Here is a 25,738-nt window from a genome sequence, read left to right as displayed (position 1 = left end):
AATTGGGAGATATAAAGTCAGAATTGAGAGATATAAAGTCAGAATTGCGAGTTATAAAGTCAGAATTGCGAGTTATAAAGTCGGAATTGTGAGTTATAAAGTCAGAATCGCGAGTTATAAAGTCGGAATCGCGAGATATAAAGTCAGAATCGCGAGTTATAAAGTCGGAATCGCGAGATATAAAGTCAGAATCGCGAGTTATAAAGTCAGAATCGCGAGTTGTAAAGTCAGAATTGCGAGTTGTAAAGTCAGAATTGCGAGTTGTAAAGTCAGAATTGCGAGTTGTAAAGTCAGAATTGCGAGTTGTAAAGTCAGAATTGAGAGATATAAAGTCAGAATTGCGAGTTATAAAGTCAGAATTGCGAGTTATAAAGTCAGAATTGCGAGTTATAAAGTCAGAATTGCGAGTTATAAAGTCAGAATTGCGAGTTGTAAAGTCAGAATTGTGAGTTGTAAAGTCAGAATTGCGAGTTATAAATTCAGAATTGTGAGTTATAAAGTCAGAATTGAGAGATATAAAGTCAGAATTGTGAGTTATAAAGTCAGAATTGCGAGTTGTAAAGTCAGAATTGCGAGTTATAAAGTCAGAATTGCGAGTTATAAAGTCAGAATTGTGAGATATAAAGTCAGAATTGTGAGTTATAAAGTCAGAATTGCGAGATATAAAGTCAGAATCGCGTGATATAAAGTCAGAACTGAGAGATATAAAGTCAGAATTGTGAGTTATAAAGTCAGAATTGAGTGATATAAAGTCGGAATCGCGTGATATAAAGTCAGAATTGAGAGATATAAAGTCAGAATTGAGAGATATAAAGTCAGAATTACTTGATATAAAGTCGGAATCGCGTGATATAAAGTCAGAATTGAGAGATATAAAGTCAGAATTGTGAGTTATAAAGTCAGAATTGGGAGATATAAAGTCAGAATTGGGAGATATAAAGTCAGAATTGAGAGATATAAAGTCAGAATTGCGAGTTATAAAGTCAGAATTGAGAGATATAAAGTCAGAATTGAGAGATATAAAGTCAGAATTGAGAGATATAAAGTCAGAATTGCGAGTTATAAAGTCAGAATTGCGAGTTATAAAGTCAGAATTGTGAGTTATAAAGTCAGAATTGAGAGATATAAAGTCAGAATTACTTGATATAAAGTCAGAATTGCGAGATATAAAGTCGGAATCGCGTGATATAAAGTCAGAATTGAGAGATATAAAGTCAGAATTGTGAGTTATAAAGTCAGAATTGGGAGATATAAAGTCAGAATTGAGAGATATAAAGTCAGAATTGTGAGTTATAAAGTCAGAATTGAGAGATATAAAGTCAGAATTGAGAGATATAAAGTCAGAATTGTGAGTTATAAAGTCAGAATTGAGAGATATAAAGTCAGAATTACTTGATATAAAGTCAGAATTGCGAGATATAAAGTCGGAATCGCGTGATATAAAGTCAGAATTGAGAGATATAAAGTCAGAATTGTGAGTTATAAAGTCAGAATTGGGAGATATAAAGTCAGAATTGAGAGATATAAAGTCAGAATTGCGAGTTATAAAGTCAGAATTGCGAGTTATAAAGTCAGAATTGTGAGTTATAAAGTCAGAATTGAGAGATATAAAGTCAGAATTGAGAGATATAAAGTCAGAATTGCGAGTTATAAAGTCAGAATTGCGAGTTATAAAGTCAGAATTGTGAGATATAAAGTCAGAATTACTTGATATAAAGTCAGAATTGCGAGATATAAAGTCGGAATCGCGTGATATAAAGTCAGAATTGAGTGATATAAAGTCAGAATTGTGAGTAATAAATTAAGAATTGCGAGTTATAAAGTCAGAATTGCGAGATATAAAGTCAGAATTGAGAGATATAAAGTCGTAATCGCGTGATATAAAGTCAGAATTGAGTGATATAAAGTCAGAATTGTGAGTAATAAATTAAGAATTGCGAGTTATAAAGTCAGAATTGAGAGATATAAAGTCAGAATTGTGAGTAATAAATTAAGAATTGCGAGTTATAAAGTCAGAATTGAGAGATATAAAGTCAGAATTGTGAGTTATAAAGTCAGAATTGCGAGATATAAAGTCGGAATCGCAAGTATTTTATGATCAGAAAGAAAGTCATAGGAATAGAATGACACGACTTGTTTTTTTTTTTTTTATTTGGGACACTCTTTTCTAAAGCTGTGATCATTAGAAAAAGAAAGCATGTAAGTGTGATGCACAGCCAGGAATAGAATAGACGTCATAAATGTGCGCAGTCATTTGTTAATGCATCTGAATCAGAAAGTTGCAGTTGATGGCACATTTACACAGCTTAGTTTCACTAGATGCTCTTTTTGGACTGCATGTTTTGAGCTCTGAAGGTTACAGTATATTATTCAAAGTACATCAGCCTCTTTTTATGTTGCAAATCAAATAAATGCCTCATGATATGACCCCTTTGAATCATAGAAAGCATGGATGTATAACTAAATTCTCTTTTTAAGATGTAGACTGCTGCCTTTGACTATTACTTTAATATCATAATGCTGCAGTTTTGCTGTTTCAAAGAATAATTCAAAAGGTTTTTGACTAAATTTGTAAGGACTCTGATTTGATTAAGTGCTTTAGGCTAACAACAAATGATTAACCAATGCTGAAGGTCATATTGGGGCATGTGAAAATAGAGGGTGCTGGGATTGATTAAACTAAAGTCACAAGAACCGTGAGAGGCTTTGCCAGCCACTTAAACCAAGACCCTCTCTTTATTTCTCATTCCCGCTGTCAGATCGGTTGTGGGGACTTTTCCGTAGGACTTCAGTCTAATGAAGTTATTAAGAGATTTTAGTGTCACCTGTCATGAAGGAAATTAGCATTTAGCTCCAAATTTCATACACATGACCGGCACACTGTTACGTTTTGGCTGCGGCCTGAAAGAGTGTGTCCAATTCAGTTACTTTGAGAAGATTGTTTTACAGTATGCTTGTAGGAGTAGATGAGGTTATTTTAGGTTTTGGCATATGTAGGGCAGAAACATACACAATGATTATGACGCAATGAGTCATTTACTCTCTAGAGTCATGCGTTTAGTTTACGCTGTTTAGAGAGCAATGTTTTGTTGATTGTGGGATCCCTCGAGGAACGCTAATGACTGTAGGGACGTTCTGACCTTTAGGAGACTCCTTTATGCTCAAGACAGGGTGGAATAATGTAACGGAGGCCAGCTAATAAGAGCTCTGCGGTCTTTAGCCTCCTTGTTAGAGTGCCCGCCTCCCATGCCGTGGACCCGGGTTCAAGTCCCACTTAGAGCGGGTGGTTCGAACAGGAGTTACAGTAACGTAGTGTATGTAGGATACAGACTGCTAATAAATTTATCCACTAACCATTCAGAAACGTCTAAAAGTTGTAACTTCTTCCTGAGTCTCTCCATCAGTGTCGACTCCGGTTTGAACAATGTAAGGCTGAACACTTTCGTCATTTTGGCTGCGTGACATTCTCCAGCTTTGTTGTTGTTGAGCTGTTAAAGCTCCGCCCTCTTCTGGAAAGGGGGCGGGAGCAGCAGCTCATTTGCATTTAAAGGGACACACACAGAAACGGCGTGTTTTTGCTCACACCCAAATAGGGGCAAATTTGACAAGCTATAATAAATGATCTGTGGGGGATTTTGAGCTGAAACTTCACAGACACATTCTGGGGACTTATATTACATCTTGTGAAAGAGGCATTAGGTCCCCTTTAAAAGAACATACTTAAGTGCGAAAACAAATTATATTAAAGGTGCCCTCAAATGAAAAATTGAATTTAAACTTGCCATAGTTGAATAACAAGAGTTCAGTACATGGAAATGACATACAGTGAGTCTCAAACTCCATTGTTTCCTCCTTCTTATGTAAATCTCATTTGTTTAAAAGACCTCAGAAGAACAGGCGAATCTCAACATAACACCGAATGTTACGCAACAGTCGGGGTGTACGCCCCCAATATTTGCATATGCCAGCCCACGTTTCCAACATTATCATTATGAAAGGCATTAGACAAGGGCAAAACGTCTGGATCAACGTCTGAATCATCAGACTAGGTAAGCAAGCAAGAACAACAGCGAAAAATGGCAGATGAAGCGATAATAACTGACATGATCCATGATATCATGATATTTTTAGTGATATTTGTAAATTGACTTTCTAAATGTTTCGTTAGCATGTTGCTAATGTACTGTTAAATGTGGTTAAAGTTACCATCGTTTCTTACTGTATTCACGGAGACAAGAGCCGTCGCTATTTTCATTTTTAAACACTTGCAGTCTGTATAATTCATAAACACAACTTCATTCTTTATAAATCTCTCCAACAGTGTAGCATTAGCCGTTAGCCACGGAGCACAGCCTCAAATTCATTCAGAATCAAATTTAAACAATATAACAGTATACAATACTCACATAATCCGACGCATGCATGACGAACACTTTGTAAAGATCCATTTTGAGGGTTATATTAGCTGTGTGAACTTTGTTACGGCACTGTTTAAGGCAAGCGCGAGCTCGGGGGCGGAGAGCACGGGATTTAAAGGGGCCGCAGCATAAATCGGCGCGTTTATAATGATGCCCCAAAATAGGCAGTTAAAAAAATTAATAAAAAAAAATCTATTGGGGTATTTTGAGCTGAAACTTCACAGACACATTCAGGGGACACCTTAGACTTATATTACATCTTTTAAAAACATAATCTAGGGCACCTTTAATGCATCTGTCAAAAGCCCAATTAAATGCACTTTGCAAGGACACATGTGTGATATTTTTACTTATATGTCCCTAAGCAGATTTTTTTACCCTTCAGCTTGTCTTTAATTCAGTCTTATGTTGTTGTGTGTGTGCAGGTTGTGGTACGAGAGCTGCTAACCCAGTACACCAAACAGATGGGGAACAACTTGGTGATGGGACTGATTAGAAACTGGACCAGCTCAGTATCAGACAGCCTTAGAACCAGGTAAGAGGTGCGATGGATGGATGGATGGATGGATGGATGGATGGATGGATGGATAGATAGATAGATAGATAGATAGATAGATAGATAGATAGATAGATAGATAGATAGATAGAATCACGATTCTGTGCATGCAGTCACACGACGAATACAGTCGGTCACAGGCGATCCACACTCCAATCCAGAAGGGGGCGTGCAGTAATGCAACAATGTTTGCTACCAGGAAAAAGTGCAGAAGAAGATAAGATGATTGATTGGTATGTTTACATGTAATCTCTCAACCAGTGTTTCAACAGTGGAAAGATATCAATAAAAACAGATTAAGAATAATATCTCGCATAGCATTACATTTACCTCAGGCAAGTCATTTAGTGTCCACAGCATGTTAGTTCAGCATTTCACTCAATATATGCAGCTTATATATTCATTATATTTACCTGTTAGTGACGTCTTGATTATTTAATATATGTTTAATTGAATTTGTCATGAAAACAACTTATGAAAGCCGCTGTGTAAGTTATTATATTTCAAAAATGATTTGGAGTAGAAAGTTACCTGTCCTGTATAATTAGAAATAGAAGTTAATGCGAAACCTGCCTTATGTGCGATTTACATGTTTTTTTGTTTTGTTTTGTTTTTTGAGTGTTGATTATTATATCTAAAAATAAATAGCAACTGAATGTAATAGTTTGGGATCTGTTGTTAATTGTAACCTTACAGAAAAGGGCTCCCTGTATATAGATTACAGCATTAGCTAAGATAGATTTTATTTATCTTTACACCGTATCGTAACCAGACGCGATGAGATAAGATTTCAGTGACAAGCAATTTGTCTGTCCAGCGTCCACACCAGACGGGATGCAACTATTAAGTCAATCAAAAATCACGGCCAATTGTCCATTGTTGCTTTCAGTACGGCTATAAAAGACACACAAAAAGATATTCAAACTCACATTAGATGCTTTTAACATTAAATAAAGCACATAAACAGCATCTGAGATGATCATTATCATACTTTGTGTTGTTGTTCCAGCCATGACGTCGCAGAAAAATTTAAACTTTCTAAAATATAATCGCATATCGCGGCTAGTTAGGATACTAATGGTTACTCCGATTAACATGGAAAAGATTCCTTTTATCTCATGTCGTGGCATCGGGTCTGGTTAGGACACGATGAGAGACACATTTTAATAAAAACACAGTTTAATAATAATAAAAAAAAAAAAAGAAAAAACGGAAAAAAAGCAATTTTTTTTATATCAAAAGCTATCAAAAGCCACACACAGATGGTTAACCCCTAAGGAACCGTCTACCCTCGGTTGTGTTTACACTCACAATTGGGTCACCAATTTAGCAATTTTACCTAAGAGGAAAATTTGATAGGTGTAAAATGGTTTTCAGGCCCGCTATTCATAACATATTAACCAAAGCAGAGATTTTCAGTCGGCCGTCAAAGGCTGAATAAAATCAGCTTTTATTTGTCTAGAGTTGATTCTGATAGTGGTTCGGTGATTTTGTACAGTATCTCTTTGTTTGACTGAGTTAATCTGTATTTCTGTTGGCTATTTCCTTGTTTATCTAGCGTTCTTGGCTTCAGCATGGACAAAGTAGGAGACCTAATGTTCCTGCTGAAAGCGGTGAGCTACAGGGAAAGGGTGTTACAGCGCAGTCTAGCAAGTCGACTTTACACGAAGGTCAGTCGCTCTGTTTCCTCCGTGTGTGTAACCGCTGCTTATTTTAAGGCAGCGCGGGTGACGAGATCTATAGCAGTTGTGAGTAGCTGTGAAATGCTTTGACTAAACTTTTATTGGCTATGAAGTGCCAATAGAATGATAAATATTATAAATTAAATCAATATTTTTTGCTTTTGTTGTTTTGTTGTCGATTGTTCCAAACGCAATAGGGTTTTGAGTAGCAATTGGGCGGGTTTGGTTGTAAAAACCTGGCAACCCTGGTGTCGTTATCGATGCGCGTCACGTGACATAATATCCCGTTCAAGCGGACGAGAGAAAGCGATGTGAGACTACCCAGCGCTTCAAAAAAAAGCAAAATGCATCGCAAAGTCAATTGCAGTGTTTCCCATACATTGCTATTTATTTGTGGTGGTCATTATTTCTGTGATACAATAGTTCAAATGATCGTAGAAGTACTGGGATAAATGTTTATAGTTCAGATATAAACACTGATGTCTGCGGTAGCAGTAAAAATAGTTATCACCTTTTGAAAACGGCGCTTCAAATAATGACTGACTCGTTTACATTGTTTCGCCACTAGGTGGCGACAAATGACTGTTAAAAAATGTGTTTGTCATTGAATCATTTATTCAAGAGAATGTAGTACTGCTTTTGGAAAAAAACTCGCAATACATATCGTATCGGCACCCAAGTTTCATGATGGTATCGAATCGGAGATAGGTGAATCGCCCCAGCCCTATAAAGAAGTCATTAAAAATGTTTTTTCTAACGTTGCATTTTATCATTCTTCAAACATTATGGGAACGTCACTTTTGAATGTTCTTCTCACATTCATTTAAAAAAATGTTAGGTGAACGTCCAGAAAAAACCTTTCATGAACAATGTATAAAATGTGTTTGTGCTAATGTTTTGAGAACATTATTAAAGGATTAGTTCACTTCAGAATTAAAATTTCCTGATAATTTACTCTCCTCCATGTCATCCAAGATGTTCATGTCTTTCTTTCTTCAGTTGAAAAGAAATGAAGGTTTTTGAGGAAAACATTCCAGGATTTTTCTCCATATAGTGGACTTCACTGGGGTTCAACGGGTTGAAGGTCCAAATGTCAGTTTCAGTGCAGCTTCAAAGAGCTCTACATGATCCCAGACGAGGAATAAGAGTCTTATCTAGAGAAACCATCGGCCATTTTCTAAATAAAAATGATAAAAATGATATTTTTTTTAACCACAAATGATTCTGCGATGTGCCACACATTACATAATCATGTTGGAAAGGTGGCGGAAGTACCGATCCAGTGTCTACGAAGCGAACGTACAAAGACTAAGTCAAAAACAACAATGTCAGACTATTTTGAAATTGGAGGAGAAAATGAGATGGTGTTTTTCGCCCTACTGTGCAGTACTTCCGCTTACGTCACATGTGACCTTTCCAACATGATTACGTCATGCGTGGAGCATCACAGAGCAGTGCAAAACGAGCATTTGTGGTTAAAAAGTGTATAATTTTATAAAATGATGGTGGTTTCTCTAGATAAGACTCTTATTCCTCGTCTGGGATCATGTAGAGCTCTTTGAAGCTGCACTGAAACTGACATTTGGACCTTCAACCCGTTGAACCCCAGTGAAGTCCACTATATGGAGAAAAATCCTGGAATGTTTTCCTCAAAAACCTTCATTTCTTTTCCACTGAAGAAAGAAAGACATGAATATCTTGAATGACAGTAAATTATCAGGAAATTTTAATTCAGAAGTCAACTAATGTTTGTTCATAACTTTGAGAGAACCTTTCCAGAACCTTCTGAGAACATTACCTTTTAGCTGGGTCATCATCATTTCTGAGAAACCTCTTCAGCAAACCTGATGTTATAGACCCTATAAAAACACTTGTTGACTTATTTTCTATTGAAACAGGAAGTTTGAATCGGACACCTCAAACAGACCCTCCAGGATTTCACAATCTTGCGATTGCAAGAATTAATGCGAATTGAATGCATTATTTGTGAAATCTTGCATTTCTGTTTTATCTCTGCAATTGTTCGGCAAAAACAGTTAACCTTAGTGGGGAAAAGCTATATTAGCCAATCAAAATCCATAATTCTGAGCACAAACAAATGGATCCTGCTGAATGGAGCACCAGGACTTCGACACACATCAGATTACATAGAAAAGATTTTTAAAAGGAAAGAGAATTTCTAATTGGTCAAGACTATAACTGATTTCAGCAATTAAGCACCAATTTTTTTGCTGCAAATCAACACAAAAAAATGCAGTTTCAATCAAATTTCAATCATTTTGGGCCATGAAAAGAAATTAGTCAGTACACAGTTGATACGTCACAGCCATGATTTGCTATTCTAGAGAGCATTTAAGCAACACCAGTCATCTATATATATATTTGCTTAGTTTTCCAGTATAAATAAATTGTAACAAATTGTATTCAATGCTATTTATTCCCCTGAACAGGTAGAGAAAAACAAAGATGAGTTTTTTATGGCCTGGAACTCTTGTTTACATCACGTGACCACTTTGGCAATGGCACACATACACAAAGGTGAGAGAAAGGGGAAGTTTATTTATATTATTTATAGTTCATCCGTTACTTATGTTTGCTTGAATGTCTGCAAATGTACTTTTTCACATGCACAATCTCATTAAAAACTTTCAAGGATGTTGGGATGTCATGTGTACAGTGATCCCAAAAAGCCACACTTAAAGGATTAGTTCACTTCTGAATTAAAATTTCCTGATAATTTTCTCACCTCCATGTCATCCAAGATGTTCATGTCTTTCTTTCTTCAGTCGAAAAGAAATGAGGAAAACATTCCAGGATTTTTCTCCATAAAGTGGACTTCACTGGGGTTCAACGGGTTGAATGTCCAAATGTCAGTTTCAGTGCAGCTTCAAAGAGCTCTACATGATCCCAGACGAGGAATAAGAGTCTTATCTAGAGAAACCATCAGACATTTTCTAAAAAAATAAACATTATATACTTTTTAACCACAAATGCTCATCTTGCACTGCTCTGTGATGCTCCACGCATGACGTAATCATGTTGGAAAGGTCACGTGTGATGTAGGAGGAAAAACATTTTCCTCAAAAACCGTCATTTCTTTTCCACTGAAGAAAGAAAGACATAAACATCTTGGATGACATGGGGCTGAGTAAATTATCAGGAAATTTTATTTCAGAAGTGAACTAATCCTCTAAAAATGTCATTGCATTAGTTAAGAAACCAAGAATCATTTATTTCAAGGAAGAACAGCACAGGCACACTTATTAAGCTAAACATTTCACTAAAAGACCAGCGTTGCAGAAAAGCTAGTTATGGCTTAGAAACGGGAAGTTAGTTCTGAGAAAATTGGTTAGCAGATGACATTTTTAAATGTGACTCAAGTGTCCAAATACCTTTTTTCACACTTTGGTTACTGTAATTTTGTTCGTAGCCTCAAAAATATTTAGAAAACTTTGCCAGGAACTGCCAGATGATTTTATCTTGAACTTAAATGACATTTCTAAATGCATTAATAAACTTAGGATGCCAGCATTGCAAAAAAAGCCTATTCTTAATGAGTATTTTGGTCTTATTCTCCAGCTGAAATGTCTAAAAATCCTTGAGACTAGCTATTTCTCTAAATTAATTAAAACAATGTTTTTATAGTATTTTTTAAAAACAAATATAATGATTAAATTAATTCAAATACATTTTATAAGACATAAACAAACTCACATTTTTATCTTAAGCAGTGTTGCTTGACGTAAATGTAAGTATTTTGACATATTTGTCCTGGAAAATAATTTCTAATTTAAAACTCATTAAGAAAAAAACCTTTTTTTGTTGTTGTTGCAGAGAGGATGTTGTTGCAAACACTATTTTTCATTATTTTAACACTTAAACAAACCAAAAACAGTGCAGTGCATGTGCATTTTTAAACATTTTGAGGTTCAGAGTAGTTGATTCATGTGCCCGTGCAGATTATAAACTCACCACACGTCTTTGATCATTAAAGTCTCTGTTCAACTTCCCTTTGACTTTCTGATTCACTCTTACACTCATAAGCAAGAGAAGTGTTGTGCATTCTGAGCGTCTGATGTTCTAGAGTATTTCCACATGCTCAGTGTGTGTGTGTGTGTGTGTGTGTGTGCATGGGTTTGTGTGTCAAGATATATTTTCCTCCCCTGATAGCAAATTTCCATTCTCTCACCCTCCTCCCACACACTTATACACACAGAGAGATCATGCGCTAATTTTCTCTGAGATGAGGCTGATAACATTGAGATGAGCAGCTTTTATTCACACCTTATACGAGTGTTTCAGTCTGGGCTTTCATTTATGATATTAATACTGAATTAACACATATGATTGTAACACGTAGTAGCAGCCACAGATCACAGAAAAAAGACATATAGAGTCACATGCGCTGTAAATTCAAGCATTGTTGTCCATTCATGGGGGGGAAAAAAAAATTCTCTTTCAATTAGAAAACATGCAAATATAACGGCTCAAATTATGAGCAATCAAATTTTACTTCATATTTCGAGATAAAAGAGATGTACTGTTAATTTCAAAACTCAAGACTTCCTCCATTATGAATGATCAAACAGATGAATAAGCATTTATTCTCAATAATGTGGCTGTAGGATTGAAAGTCCCACCTTTTAGTTATCATCACCTTTTTGGTACGGTTTGTTAGTTGCAAAATTCACGTTAGCTGAATTTAAGATATTAATCTTTCCTCTTTCAAGTGGATATAAAGCAGACTTTGGTGCATCAAAGCGCTGCTTCTCATTTCACATGTGAAAGGAGTGTTTCTTAAAGGCACAGACGGTGAAAAATAGTCTGAAAAACTAAATTTCACTTTTAAAAGGGGACCTTTAATGCCACTTTTACATGATGTAATATAAGATCCCCAAAATGTGTGTGTGAAGTTTCAGCTCAAAATCCCCCACAGATCATTTATTATAGCTTGTCAAATTTGCTCCTATTTGGGTGTGAGCAAAAACACGCCGTTTTTGTGTGTGTCCCTTTAAATGCAAATGAGCTCCGCTTTCCAGAAGAGGGCGGAGCTTTAACAGCTCAACAACAACAAAGCTGGAGAATCTCACGCAGCCAAAATGAGGAAAGTGTTCAGCCTTACATTGTTCAAACCGACACTGATGGAGAGACTCAGGAAGAAGTTACAACTTTTAGACGTTTCTGAATGGTTAGTGGATAAATTGATGTAGTTGCTGTGGAGTTGATTCAACTCATCCACTAGCATGTGCCGTCATGTTCATCTTTTGTGTTGAATTGACCCTCGTTTGTGAAGCAGTCCGGCGTAAAATGACGGCATTTACAAAAACAACTCTTCCTCTTCTCTAAAGCAGCCCAACATGGCCCCGCCCCCTTTGTTGAGTGTTCTTGGGGGCGGGGTTTATGTAAATTTTGGGGATTGTGATGTCACTAACCCGGGAAGAAGCTCATTGTAGTCCGTAAAGGATTAGTTCACTTTCAAATTAAAATTTCCTGATCATTTGCTCACCTTCATGTCATCCAAGATGTTCATGTCTTTCTTTCTTCAGTGGAAAAGAAATGAAGGTTTTTGAGGAAAACATTCCAGGATTTTTCTCCATATAGTGGACTTCAATTGGCCCAAAACAGGTCAAAATTACAGTTTCAGTGCAGCTTCAAAGGACTTTAAACAATACCAGACGAGGAATAAGGGAATAACCATCAGCCAATTTCTAAAAAAACTAAAAATAAAAACGTATGTGCTTTATAAACACAAATGATCGCCTTGCACGTGCTTCCGCTTTCCGTATTCTTCTTCCCTATTCAACTTACGGAAAAAACGAAATTGCCGCCGCATTCATTATGTAAGTAGAATAGGGAAGGCGTAGGACATACAGCGTAAGCTTTTTGAAGAATACGGAAAGCAGAAGCACGTGCAAGGCGATCATTTGTGTTTATAAAGCACATACATTTTTATTTTTAGTTTTTTTAGAAATTGGCTGATGGTTATTCCCTTATTCCTCGTCTGGTATTGTTTAAAGTCCTTTGAAGCTGCACTGAAACTGTAATTTTGACCTGTTTTGGGCCAATTGAAGTCCACTATAAGGAGAAAAATCCTGGAATGTTTTCCTCAAAAACCTTCATTTCTTTTCCACTGAAGAATGAAAGACATGAACATCTTGGATGACATGGAGGTGAGTAAATTATCAGGAAAGTTTTATTTGAAAGTGAACTAATCCTTTAAGCAGCAATTTCTGTAAAAGTAAATACAGAAATATCTCCTTTTGCATTGAACTTTGAGTGTCGTAACTTTGCAGATGTTGTTTATGATCAAACAGCAACATTACACACTAACTAAAGTTAAAAAAAGTGAAATCATAATCAAGGACCCCTTTAAAGTTTTTTGATGCTAATAACTTGGTTCTCAGGGGAAAAAAATGTCTCATACATCTCATTAATAACATTTTATTTTGTTTCTGCAGTGACCTTGGAGCAGTTTGCTCTCGCCATTCAAGAGTGCCATATCAAAGAGGACCATGCCTTGCTAACCAAGGTACGTGTGAAGCGCGCTCTCTGCTCTGTCTGCCGCGGCACATGACACTCTTTTTTTTTTTTAATCTTTTGACTCATCAGCCGGTTCCAATGGAAAGTTCTCAGAAGCAACAACAGCCTCGTGCCCACTCAAAAAACAATAAGCTGTGCTTTTCATCGTCGCAGGGAGATTTCAGAGGATTCCGCTCTTGACCACGTGTTTGGAAAATGCAGGCTGCAGAACAAGCTGCATCCCTTTTGATGCAGTTTGTGTGAATTAGTGTAAAGGGACAGCATAATGAAGCAATTTTATATTTTACAAGAAAAAATGTGAGTGGTGCTTCCCATGCAAAACTCATCAGCACAATCCTTTGGTGTTCTGGGTGGTCAAAACAGGCCACCCTTAAACCCGCACACTTCTAAGTGGCATCTTTTTACTTTTTTCAACTTTTTTCAACCATCTTAGAACACCTTAGGAACCACACGATAACGCCTTAGAACAAGCATCCTCTTTTTCATCTACACTATTAATCAGCATCAGGGGCGAGTGTTTTGTTACCTTGTCTTTCTCATAGAGCTTAATTACCTAATCGTGAAAAGTGCATACATATTACAGCATTATATTTATATTTTCACCCTTTGCATCAAAGGTTACTTTTTACAACGTGCTTTTGCCAATCACAGACATGTTCTGTTGAATGCAACAGCCAGTCAGAAGTGAAAGAATGCCTGGTAAAATATAAGCATGTAAATGTTTAATATTTGACAACTCTTGATATACTAGAAAATGATGCAATTTTTGCAATTTAAAGTTTTTTAAATCAGATTTCGCTGTTTTGATGTGCATAATTCATGTTCGTAACTGAATGTGACAATGCAAGAGACATTTTGCATACTTTAAAATACAATATTATTTGCAGATATTTTTGAGTAGTTGACAAATACAATTACTTTTACTTCTCCTCATTCCCTTAAATAGCTTTTAATCCTTTTATTAATTAAATCCTTTACATAAAAATACCATTTACCCAATTTTAATAAAAAAAATTAAAAAAAAAGTTCCCTGTTCAGAAAACGTCCTGATAATAAATGTTATTGGGAAAATTATTTGTAGATATAAAGAAAGTCAATTAAAACTTTGAGTTAACTTTGTTTTTTGCTCATAATGAGAGCATTTTGAATATTATGTACGTTGTTAGTTTGATTTTAGTACATACTTATTTTAAAGATTCAATATTTAGGAGGATCTATTGCAATATATGATCCACAACTATGTATAAAGACCATACATAATGAACCGTTATGTTTTTATTTCCTTAGATTGAATCATTTCTTTCTACATAAACCGCGGGTCCCCTTACATCAAAGTCGCCATTTTGCGCCGCCATGTTTCTACAGCAGCCCTAAATGGACAAACTGCTCTACAGAGCACGTTTGATTGACAAACTACTCTCTGCTGTCTCAGACGATGATCTTTGTCCTGTGTCGGCCACCGTAGCTTCTCTGTGCTTCGAAAGGGAGGGGCAAGCGGCGGACTGAGCCGTTGGTTGCAATTCGCAACCTCACCAATAGATGCCGCTAAAATTTACACACCTTTTACAAACCTTTTATCAGCCACATGTCATACATGGGTATCTAAATGTAAAAATAATAATAGCCTGATAAATCATCTGATCTTACCTTTTAATATTTATATCCAGTTGTGCTCATCTGATGAAATATTAATTCTTTTTGGCTTTTTTTGATGACTATTTTGGTTCTTTTACAAAGTGCTACTGGATGGAAATATATATAACTATTCCAAAAAGGTATTGTCCGGACCTCCGCTGGGAAGGAAATATCTTGAGATCAGACCTCTTGGAATTTTAATTAAATACGCCTGACCTACAACACCTTAGCAATGGCATAGCAACGCCCCAGAAACCACTTAGAACACCCGCGGAAACCAACTAACAATGCCCTGCTAGTTTCAGAATCCAAAAAAGAAAAGAAAACTGTTTGATGCAAGTGGAAAAAAGGGGCAAGCAAAAGGGTTCTTTGATGCACTTGCAAAAAAAAGAGATTGTTTTCATAAACAGAGACAAAAAAAAACAATCGCTGGTTTTGCTTGTGAAACATTTTTAGGTGCACAGTGAACTTCACAGCTCTTTTCTCATTGAATATCCTGAAAATGTTGCATTATGTGCATGAAATGTGTTACAAATAAGTGACATGAAAATGTAAATAATGTCAGAATTTTACCATAATACGTCGGAAACTTGTATGAGTTAGTTTATAATGTGTTAAATTTGATGTGTTTCTCACAAAAACCTATAATGCGGCTTCAGAAAAAGAAATATATTGTATGAGTTGTATGTTTTTTGTCCTTTTAAAGGGATAGTTCACCCAAAAATGAAAATTATACCATGATTTACTCACGCTCAAGCCATTCTAGGTTCATCTTTCAGATGAACACAATCGGAATTTTTTTTTAAATATCCTGCTTTCCAAGCTTTATAATGGGAGTGAATGGGGTAGGGCTGCAACAACTATTCGATAAAATCGATAATAATCGATAATGAAAATCATCTTTATTACTATCTTCTATTTTTAATGTAGAGTAGAGATTTAAACTATATTCACTATATACAGTGCTAAATTTCTATATATCCTATTTATTGTTAATATGCAATGGATTATTTCCAGGAGCTCATTGTTTCTACCTTCAATTAAACTGCTAACAGTGATTGTAAATTAATTGCTTAAATTATTGCATTATTAGCTAACTGCATTCTTTAAATTGTAATGTTGACATGCATTCTCTGTAAAGCTGCTTTGAAATGATATGTATCATGAAAAGCACTATACAAATAAATGTGAATTGAATTGAATTAAAGTTATTAGACATCTGATACCCAATGTAAGGTTTGTGCCACAGCTGTCCTAAACTATCAGTATTGGTGATTAATAAAATCATTTTTCATGTTTCTGTAATGATTAATCCACCAGTATGTGTAAGCTCTTTAGTTACAGCAGTATTTCTAAAGCTACAATATATGTATTTTTGTTATTCATGAATTTTTGATTTTACTGTTTTACAAGAACAGCAGGAAAAAGTAAAACACCTCATAGTTGTTGTTTTTTGTTTTTTTCAGATGACCAATTACAGTCAATAAGAACAGAGACTGTTTTTTATATTATGTGTGAATATTATTTAGAAACTATTTAGTTGTTTTGGTTTGTTATTTTTCTAATAAATGCCAATACCATTTTTAGCTTTAAACAAGTTTTTGATAGAATCCTAAAATATTTGTGTTCTCTCTTAATTATGACAGGCATTCTAATAAATTAAGCACTGTGTGTTTTCATAGCATTCAACTGGCACATGTGTTTGAAGTACATTGTGTAGGACGTGATACTGTGTTTTTAAATAAAATTAGGATTTTTTTTAAAAATCCGATTAATCGAAAAAAAAATCGGCCAACTCATCGATTAGCAAAATAATCGTTAGTCGCAGCCCTAGAATGGGGATTTTGAAACCCAAAAAAGTGCATCCATCCATCATAAATATAATCCATATGACTCCAGGGGGTTAATAAAGACCTTCTGAAGAGAAGCGATGGGATTTTGTAAGAAAAATATCTCTGTTTAAAACTTTATTAACTATAATTAATAATATGACATATGATGTAGGAGTATTTAAGAAGTTTAGACGCCTCTCGCGGTTCAAAAAAACTCAAGCTCCTCTTCTCTTATATCGAAATCCTCTAATATTTCTCTTTAAAATTGTTGTTTTAGATTTCTAATTTGGTGTTTTGTTTTGCTCTATCCTCTGAACTTCTGCAAATTGATGCATATACGGCCATCTGCTGAAAGTTAGTTGTTATCAGTGTTGGGAAAGTTACTTTTAAAAGTAATGCATTACAATATTGCGTTACTCCCTATAAAAGTAACTAATTGCGTTACTTCGTTTTTATGAAAAGTAATGCGTTACTTTACTTTTGCGTTACTTTTTCTCACCGGGGCTGGTCTTGCTTGTTTGTTTTTCAATATCAACAAAAAAGTTCTATTTTTGGCAAAAAGGCCCTTTCACACCAAAAGTGAAATCAATAATCCTCAGGCTGAAGGAAAAGCATATTTACACCTGTACAGTAGAGGGCGCAGCTCAAACAAACCTTTCAGCTGTGCTGCCGTTCGGGGTTAATAATTGAGATTAAATGCATAAAGTATATTTGTGTAATTTAATATAGTTAATTTTTACAGGTTTGCAAAAATTCTGAGATTGCATTTCACTGTTTTTACTCATTTTGAGAAATACTGAATGTTTTCGTGCAAGTAAATGCATGTTCACATTTAGTCTAGAACTACAATAACCATCATGCTTACACAGCGCACACAACACCCTCTGCACTTCTCAACATGGGGACAACATGTCAGTCAATAAATGTGAAAAAGTAACTTGCGTTACTTTACTAGTTACTTGAAAAAGTAATCTGATTACGTAACTCAAGTTACTTGTAATGCGTTACCCCCAACACTGTTATAGTTAATAAAAGTTATAAATATGGATATTTTTCTTACAATAACCCATCGCTTCTCTTCAGAAGGTCTTTATTAACCCTCTGGAGTCGTATGGATTATATTTATGATGCATTTTTTTGGGGCTTCAAAATCTCGCCCTCCATTCACTCCCATTATAAAGCTTGGAAGAGCCAGAATATTTTTAAATTTGCCTCTGATTGTGTTCGTCTGAAAGAAGATAGTCATATACACCTAGGATGGCTTGAGAGTGAGTAATTCATAGGATAATTTTCATTTTTGGGTGAACTATCCCTTTAAGGACCCTGAATCTCTCTCTTTCTTTGTATATAAACATTCTCTATATACATGACCCACAGTCATGCAGGTTTTCAGTGACATGAGGGTGAGTAAATTATGACAGAAATGTAATTTTTGTTTGAACTAGTCATCTCAGGTTTTTGTGGCAAAGCTTTATTCTAAAAGATCACATCAGTCACTGAGTGTGGCCAAGAGTAGATTCACACTTTAACTTTAATTGGCACTGATATGACACAGCTAAAAACTGTGCCGTGCGCTATCAGGATGTGTGCGGCAGTCATATGAGTATCAGATTAGCTGCTGAGCGCCGGAGCAGAACCGACCGCACTGATCTGAGACCTGCTGACAGCAGCTGTCAGGCCCTCTGGAGAGCAGCTAACATTAATAAATCTCAGATAATGACCTCGTTCCTGGCAGGTCATGAGGTGTGCTGTCACACTAGTCCTGTGATCGAGAAACAAAGCGCACCAGTGAGGAACAGGAAAACCTCACTTCCACCTGTTTCTTCAGACTTCTGTTGAACTTACGATTAGCACAGTCATGGGACCTGTGAGTCTACCTCAGTTTGGCATTTCACATCCAGTGTTTCTCGATTGCATTTGCTCTAGCTTTTGTGTGAAGAGTGCAAATGATTAAAGAGCAATTTAAAGTAAAAATCCCATTCATTTTCTTCATAAGGAAATTTATACTTATAAACTGTCAAAGACAGACCTCCTGTGAGGTTGTTTTTTCATCATTGTGCATTATTTTAACTTACACTGCGGGGCTGTTGAATGCTTGAATCTGATTGGTTGATGAGCGTTCTAAGGTGTGTAATTATTTTCAGGGAAACGTTTGGCTAAAGTAGTTCCAGGCAGGTTTTGACCGCATTACAATGTCCATATCACTCCGCTCAATGATTATTTCAAAGGTCTTTACAGCCGACAAACGCAAAAGAAACAACGTAAACAAAAACGACAAATAATTTCTGTGTTTTTTTGCAACAAAATTATGTTTTATTATGCACAGAAAGCACATATTCTCTTTTTCCCACTCACACATATGCTCTAAAAAATAATGTGTCGGCTCAACAACAACATAAAAAATTAATGCAACAGTTTGCATTAATTTGTTTGAGTTATGACAACTTTGAGTGAATTTATGTTCAACCAACGAGCTACACTGAGTTAGAGGAACTTAATAATTTGTAGCATAAACACAAATTTACTCAGAAAAATTAATTCACTCCAACTACCAGAGATCTAGAACCAATTAATTAATCGTTTTAATGTTTCCTGGGGTGCATTTATAATGTTAGTATGCTTTTTACATCAAAAATGGTCATAATTTAGAAATAAAACCCTGATTTTAGCCTCTGATTTGAACGCTCTGTTTTAAGGGGCGTGTCTGCTGTGAGACTTCAGTGTAAACGCCCACTGCTGTGATTGGCTGACATCTTTGCATATGAAGTAGCCAAGTATTACTCTATCGAAAACTTTTAGCACGTTTTTACTATTACAGCTCTCAAGGTTAACTAATCGTATAAAGTGTTGCATTATATTTAGATCGTGGCATGAAAGGTTGCAGTGATGAACATGTAGTCGATCACAGACATGTTGTTGAGCTCATGAAAGCAGTGATCTCATCATTTCAACTCAATTTCTGCACACTAACGAATGCTTTCATCATAACTAACAGTGCAAACACCATGTAAATAAGAGATTTGTTGAATAAAAGGGGAGTTTTGGTGCGAGTCCAGAACTCAGTCACTGATAAACTCACTCTGTTTGATTGACAGCTCCAGAGATTGTAAAGGGAGCGTTCTTTGATCTCTTTCTATATATAATTCAATCACTTTTTAAATAACAGATTATTTTCATCCTACTGAGAGAAACAATTTGAAGTTGAGCGTTTAGTCGCTGGTTTGATTTACTGACACACAGACAAAGATCATCTGACTGTACATGAATCATTAATATCAGATCAGGCATTAGAATGAACACAGTTACTGACATGTTGTTGCATTACTGTCGAGTCCAAAAGTCTGAAATGTGATTGATTTACCAAAGAATCCACAGTGAAATGAACCGAATACAAATAAATAAAGCTCAACTGAGACATAATAATCATATTCCTGCATTAGGATCATTTGAAAGGTAATTTTATTTTAGTCCTGTATCGCTCTTCTCTCCTCCACATCTCACTAACACACCAGTGGGCGGGGCTAATGTTGCAATGATGAAGTAGGCGTTGATTTCTTCTGTGGAGGCGGAGTTTCACCATCTATAGGCACATTCCAGGATCAGTCATTCACTGGTGTCAATAAAAGCTTTTATTGGACTAACCAGGAAGTTTTCAGTTGTGAAACTTCTTATAGTACGATGACCTCTCACATATCAAAAGTTGTTTTCTCAATTCATGACCCCTTTTCTGTGACGTAACTAAAGAGTGTTGGCTATTTATTGCTCCCAACTTCCTATTTGAAAACAGGAAAGGAAACTACGCTGTCAAATCATTTCTTGGGTCTTTTAATAATTACTATTCTGTCGTCTCATGATTGTGCGTGATGCGCATGGTTTCAGTTCCCAAAGCAGTTCCATCTTAGGCGAACTTTTGTTCAGCAGCATAGACTGATAAGAAACTTAATAGCTCTGCGATAAGCCATCGATTCTCTGGTTTGCATATGAGGAAGAGAGCAGGACACAAAGAACGCTCTCGCGAGGGACATCGAATGCCGCCACTGTTGCTTTGATCCGACATTAAGATGGTACGGTGCAAAAAACACGCTGACCACTGTTTGCTTTCTGGTTATATTATTCCTCTTAGTGTCCATGCTTTAGTACTGATTGCTTTGCATGCTCTGTTTTTTCCTGTCCAGCTCTTTGAAGTAGCTGGGTGGTTTGCTTGCTACCTCACCTCTGAGGAGAAGAGATATTAGCTCGTACCACTACTGTTTTTCCATCCCCTTCATCTTCTGTACGACATCCTGTGCTCACTCAAGCTGCTCGCTTGTGAAGAGGCCCACAGCTCTTATAGGGTCCTTTAGATATGGAAAATAAATAACATAAAGGGGTCAGCAAGCATCTTTCCACTTACATTTTTTGACCTTGCATTGTGCTAATTCTGAATGCTCTCAGACGGCGGCACGCCTACAGAGCGCTCGTGGACTGTCTGGTCTGATGCACGGTGCACACAGTAATGGTAAGAGCGTGCGGAAATTGTGATTGGCTAGTTTTACACACAACAACATACTACTCTTACTATATTAGCGCTTTTCTGTCACCGGGCCTAATGTTTCCAAGAATGCTGTGCTTGGGTTATTTTGACCCGGAGAGGATTTTTCCGTACCCGAAAAAGATAGAAATGTCTCAAATTGACTGACTTTACTCACCAAGAGTCTAACAACTTCACAACAATTACTTTTTGTGGGTACATTGTAACACTCAAAAATAACCAGTTTACAAAAAATTGCTTCTAAATCTCTCATTATGCTACATCATCATTAAATACTGGATTCAATCTTTTTGTCAGCTTGTTTTCTTGCAACTTGGACAGGATTTTTATTTATTTTTGGAACTGATCGATTTATCTGAGCTTATGTTCCTCAGTTTTTGAGTGAAAAAAAGCATCATTTGTGGATGATTTAGTCAATTTTACATAAAATATGAAAATTAAAAATTGCACTGTTTATCACACTAGTGTGCTTTAATGTTAAACCAGGAAATTTGTTTTTAAATGCTTTTATTTTGTACAAAATTGTACAAAATCACATTTAATAATGACCAGCCTACAAAAAATAATTTATTGTATCACCAAATATTGGATTCAATCTTTTTGTCAGCTTGTTTTCTTTCAATTTGGACAGGATTTTTATTTATTTTTGGAACTGATCGATTTATCTGAGCTTGTGTTCCTCAGTTTTTGAGTGAAAAAAAGCATCATTTGTGGATAATTTTGTCAGTTTTTACATAAAATATGAAATAACAATTGCACTGTTTATCACACAAATGTGCTTTAATGTTTAACCAGGAAATTTGTTTTGAAATGCTTTTATTTTGTACAAAATTGCACAAAATCACACTTAATAATGACCAGCCTACAAAAAATAACTTATAAATCACTCTTCGCTATTTTATCACCAAATATTGGATTCAATCTTTTTGTCAGCTTGTTTTCTTTCAATTAGGACAGGATTTTTATCTGAGCTTATGTACCTCAGTTTTTGAGTGAAAAAAGTGGTTTTTTGTGGATAATTTTGTAAATTTTCACCAAAAAAAAGACAATTTTTTTTGCACTTTTTAATCACACAAATGTGCTTTAGTGTTTAACTAGAAATTTTGTTTTGAAATGATTTTATTTTGTTTTTATTTATTACAAAATGGCACAAAGTCACACTTGTGGTGCAGAAAAGTAACTTATAAATCACTTGTTAAGCTATTTTATCACCAAATATTGGATTCAATCTTTTTGTCAGCTTGTTTTCTTTAAATTAGGACAGATTTTCTACTTATTTTTGAAACCGATTGATCGTAGGCCTCATTGATCTGAGCTTATATTGGTCAAAAATGACCATGAGTCGAAAATCAGAGAAACGGTCAGTGTTCAGGAGCGTTCATCATGTTCATGTTCACATATGTACATGTGGGCGAGCAAAAATAAAGGCCTCGGATCTGTGCATGTGTGGATACACACACACACACACACACACACACACACACACACACACACACACACACACACACACACACACACACACACACACACACACACGTTCATGAACTATTTTGAGTATTACAGGCTTTCTTTCTCACAGAGATGAACTTTATCCTCAGATCAATGAGGCTTTTGATCAATCAGTTTCATAAAATAAACACAAAACCTGTCTGAACTGAATGAAAACAAGCTGACGAAAAGATTGAATCCAATATTTGGTGATAAAATAGCGAAACGAGTGATTTATAAGTTATTTTTGTAGGCCGGTCAGGAACTCCACAAGTGTGAATTTGTGCCATTTTGAAATAAATAAAACTATTTCAAAACAAATTTCCTGGTTAAACATTAAAGCACATTTGTGTGATAAACAGTGCAATTTTTTTTTTTCATATTTTATGTGAAATTGACAAAATTATCCACAAATAATGCTTTTTTTCACTCAAAAACTGAGGAACATAAGCTCAGATAAATCAATCAGTTCCAAAAATAAATAAAAAATTTGTCCTAATTGAAAGAAAACAAGCTGACAAAAAGATTGAATCCAGTATTTGGTGATTATGTAGCATAATGAGAGATTTAGAAGCAATTTTTTGCAGGCCGGTCATTTTTGACAAGTGTTATGGGGTTTTCAACACAGCACAAGGGTTAAATTTCCACGTGAGCTCGGTTCGGAAACAGTTCTCCAAGAATTCTGGAAGAATGCGTGTAGTGATGTCGCCACTCGGGATTGGTCACTTGTTTGTTGCCTGGCTACCAGTTTCTCTCTTTAGCTTGCCAAATGCACTGTTTGAGTGAAGCAAACACAAGTTAAAAAATAAAAAATTCTGAGCATCCTCCATAACGCAGACACTATTTACATCTCATACCGTCTACTCTTGCGTTACCAACCAGACTGATGCATTTGTATTACATTCCTAAAAGCTCCGTTATCAGCCCCGGATTGTCATGGAATGGAAGGGTTAAGCAACGGTTTGCATGAACGGTTTGGAAAAGCTGCTTTTGAAACGTGTGTAGGAGTTTTGTGTGACACACTTAGTTGCAAGTAAATTATATATTGACAACAGAATTATATGCTTTTGATTTTAGATTTAAAGGGATAGTTCACACAAAAATAAAATGTACTCACCCTTCACTGTTTGGTTACCCACATTCTTCAAAATATCTTCTTTTGTGTTCAGCAGACATACAGGTTTGGAATGACATGAGGGTGAGTAAATGATGAATTTTCATTTTTGGGTGAACTATCCCTTTAAGTACCTCTAGAGATTATAAAATTTTTACAATACATTTATGCATTTGGCAGATGCTTTTATCTAAAGCAACTTACATTGATTTCAATGTACACATTTGTTGCTTTCCCTGGTAATCAAACCAAGCACCATACTCTACTGTTTGAGCAGATAAACTAGACAGAAGTTGGTCACTTTTCATGTCATTCAGATGTGCTCTTTCTGTCATTTCTAGTGTTCCTCTGCCAGATGTAAAATGTAATATCAGTCTCTGGTGTCTCCAGAATGTGTCTGTGAAGTTTCAGCTCAAAATCCCCCACAGATCATTTATTATAGCTTGTTAAATTTGCCCCTATTTGGGCGTGAGCAAAAACACGCCGTTTTTGTGTGTGTCCCTTTAAATGCAAATGAGCTCCGCTTTCCAGAAGAGGGCGGAGCTTTAACAGCTCAACAACAACAAAACAAGACAATCTCACGCAGCCAAAATGAGGAAAGTGTTCAGCCTTACATTGTTCAAACCGGAGTCGACACTGATGGAGAGACTCAGGAAGAAGTTACAACTTTTAGACGTTTCTGAATGGTTAGTGGATAAATTGATGTAGTTGCTGTGGAGTTGATTCAACTCATCCACTAGCATGTGCCGTCATGTTCATCTTTTGTGTTGAATTGACCCTCGTTTGTGAAGCAGTCCGGCGTAAAATGACGGCATTTACAAAAACAACTTCTCTAAAGCAGCCCAACATGGCCCCGCCCCCTTTGTTGTGTGTTTTTGGGGGCGGGGTTTATGTAAATTTTAGGGTTAGTGATGTAGCTCGTTGTAGTCCCTACCAGAATTCCTTGTAATGCACATAAAGCATTGTAAGAACTCATGAATAATTGTAACCACAGATATAATACGTATCTATTCATTGTCACACCTTTAGAAATTATAATACATTAAAACATGACAAGCAACCAATTTCAGATGTAAAAAGGAATCTGCAAATATTGTAATGCATTTTAACTTTGGTTACACTTATTTATGAAATGATATAATGCATTATACGACATCAGAGCTTACCCAAATATGTGCAAATCAAGTCTATGTGTTAAGTGATGTCACTAATGTCTCTTTTTTTTGTTGCACTATTGCGTATTTTCCTGTTTCTCTCACAGTTCTGCCTTCTTCACGGCACTAGTCTGGTGTACCAGGAGAGAGCGTGGTATCTGGAGCACAACTACCTGACCCCCGGCACCAGCCGACAGATCCGCAGCCAGGTACTTAGTCTTCAGTGTCACATGATCCTTCAGAAATCATTCTAATATGCTGATTTGCTGCTTAAAGGGGTCATGAACTGCGTTGTTTTATAACATTTCCTGGGGTGCCCTTATAATGTTAGTATGCTTTTTACATCAAAATAAATAAAGTTGTGAATCCTCTATGTTGTTGTTTCAGCGTGTTGTTGTGGGAAGAGGGCGTCTACTGGAGTTAAACATTGATTACATAACTTGTTCAAACTTCACTTGTGCATTCGCGTAATTTTGTGCAGATAAAACTTGTAATATTAATTTTCTGAAGTATAAATATCTGATTATTCTCATAAAGGATGTGTTTCGTTGAGGTAAATAACCCACAGAGCTGATGATCATAGCTTCAGCGCGAGCGCTCAAAAAGTAAGGCAAAACATTAATATGATTGGGACTGTCTTCTTATAAATTATATTATAGTCGTATGTACTTGTAACGTAACGTTGTGAATTATTTGGGCTTATTTGCTGTGTTTCGGAGTTCCATGACGTTACTTCAAGTTCATATATGCGTGATTTTGTGCAAATACTAGTTGTAGTATTATTTTCA

At 35.9% G+C, this 25,738-nt stretch overlaps 1 protein-coding gene across 3 annotated transcripts in view; it reads left to right on the top strand.

Annotated features, from left to right (window-relative positions):
- The window catches only part of acoxl (acyl-CoA oxidase-like), a 72,741-nt gene that overhangs the window by 31,560 nt on the left and 15,443 nt on the right, over positions 1–25,738 (top strand). For all 3 annotated transcript variants that reach the window (XM_048203889.1, XM_048203888.1, XM_048203887.1), the window contains 5 exons: positions 4,844–4,953; positions 6,533–6,644; positions 9,107–9,194; positions 13,115–13,185; positions 25,058–25,159. In XM_048203889.1, coding sequence (XP_048059846.1) covers positions 4,844–4,953; positions 6,533–6,644; positions 9,107–9,194; positions 13,115–13,185; positions 25,058–25,159 — 483 coding nt within the window. The remainder of the gene's footprint in view (positions 1–4,843; positions 4,954–6,532; positions 6,645–9,106; positions 9,195–13,114; positions 13,186–25,057; positions 25,160–25,738) is intronic.

This window comes from Megalobrama amblycephala, linkage group LG10, assembly GCF_018812025.1.
Source record: "Megalobrama amblycephala isolate DHTTF-2021 linkage group LG10, ASM1881202v1, whole genome shotgun sequence".
Classification (NCBI taxonomy): Eukaryota; Metazoa; Chordata; class Actinopteri; order Cypriniformes; family Xenocyprididae; genus Megalobrama; species Megalobrama amblycephala.
Note: the sequence above shows the minus strand (reverse complement) of the source record. Positions and strands in the feature narration are given on the sequence as shown.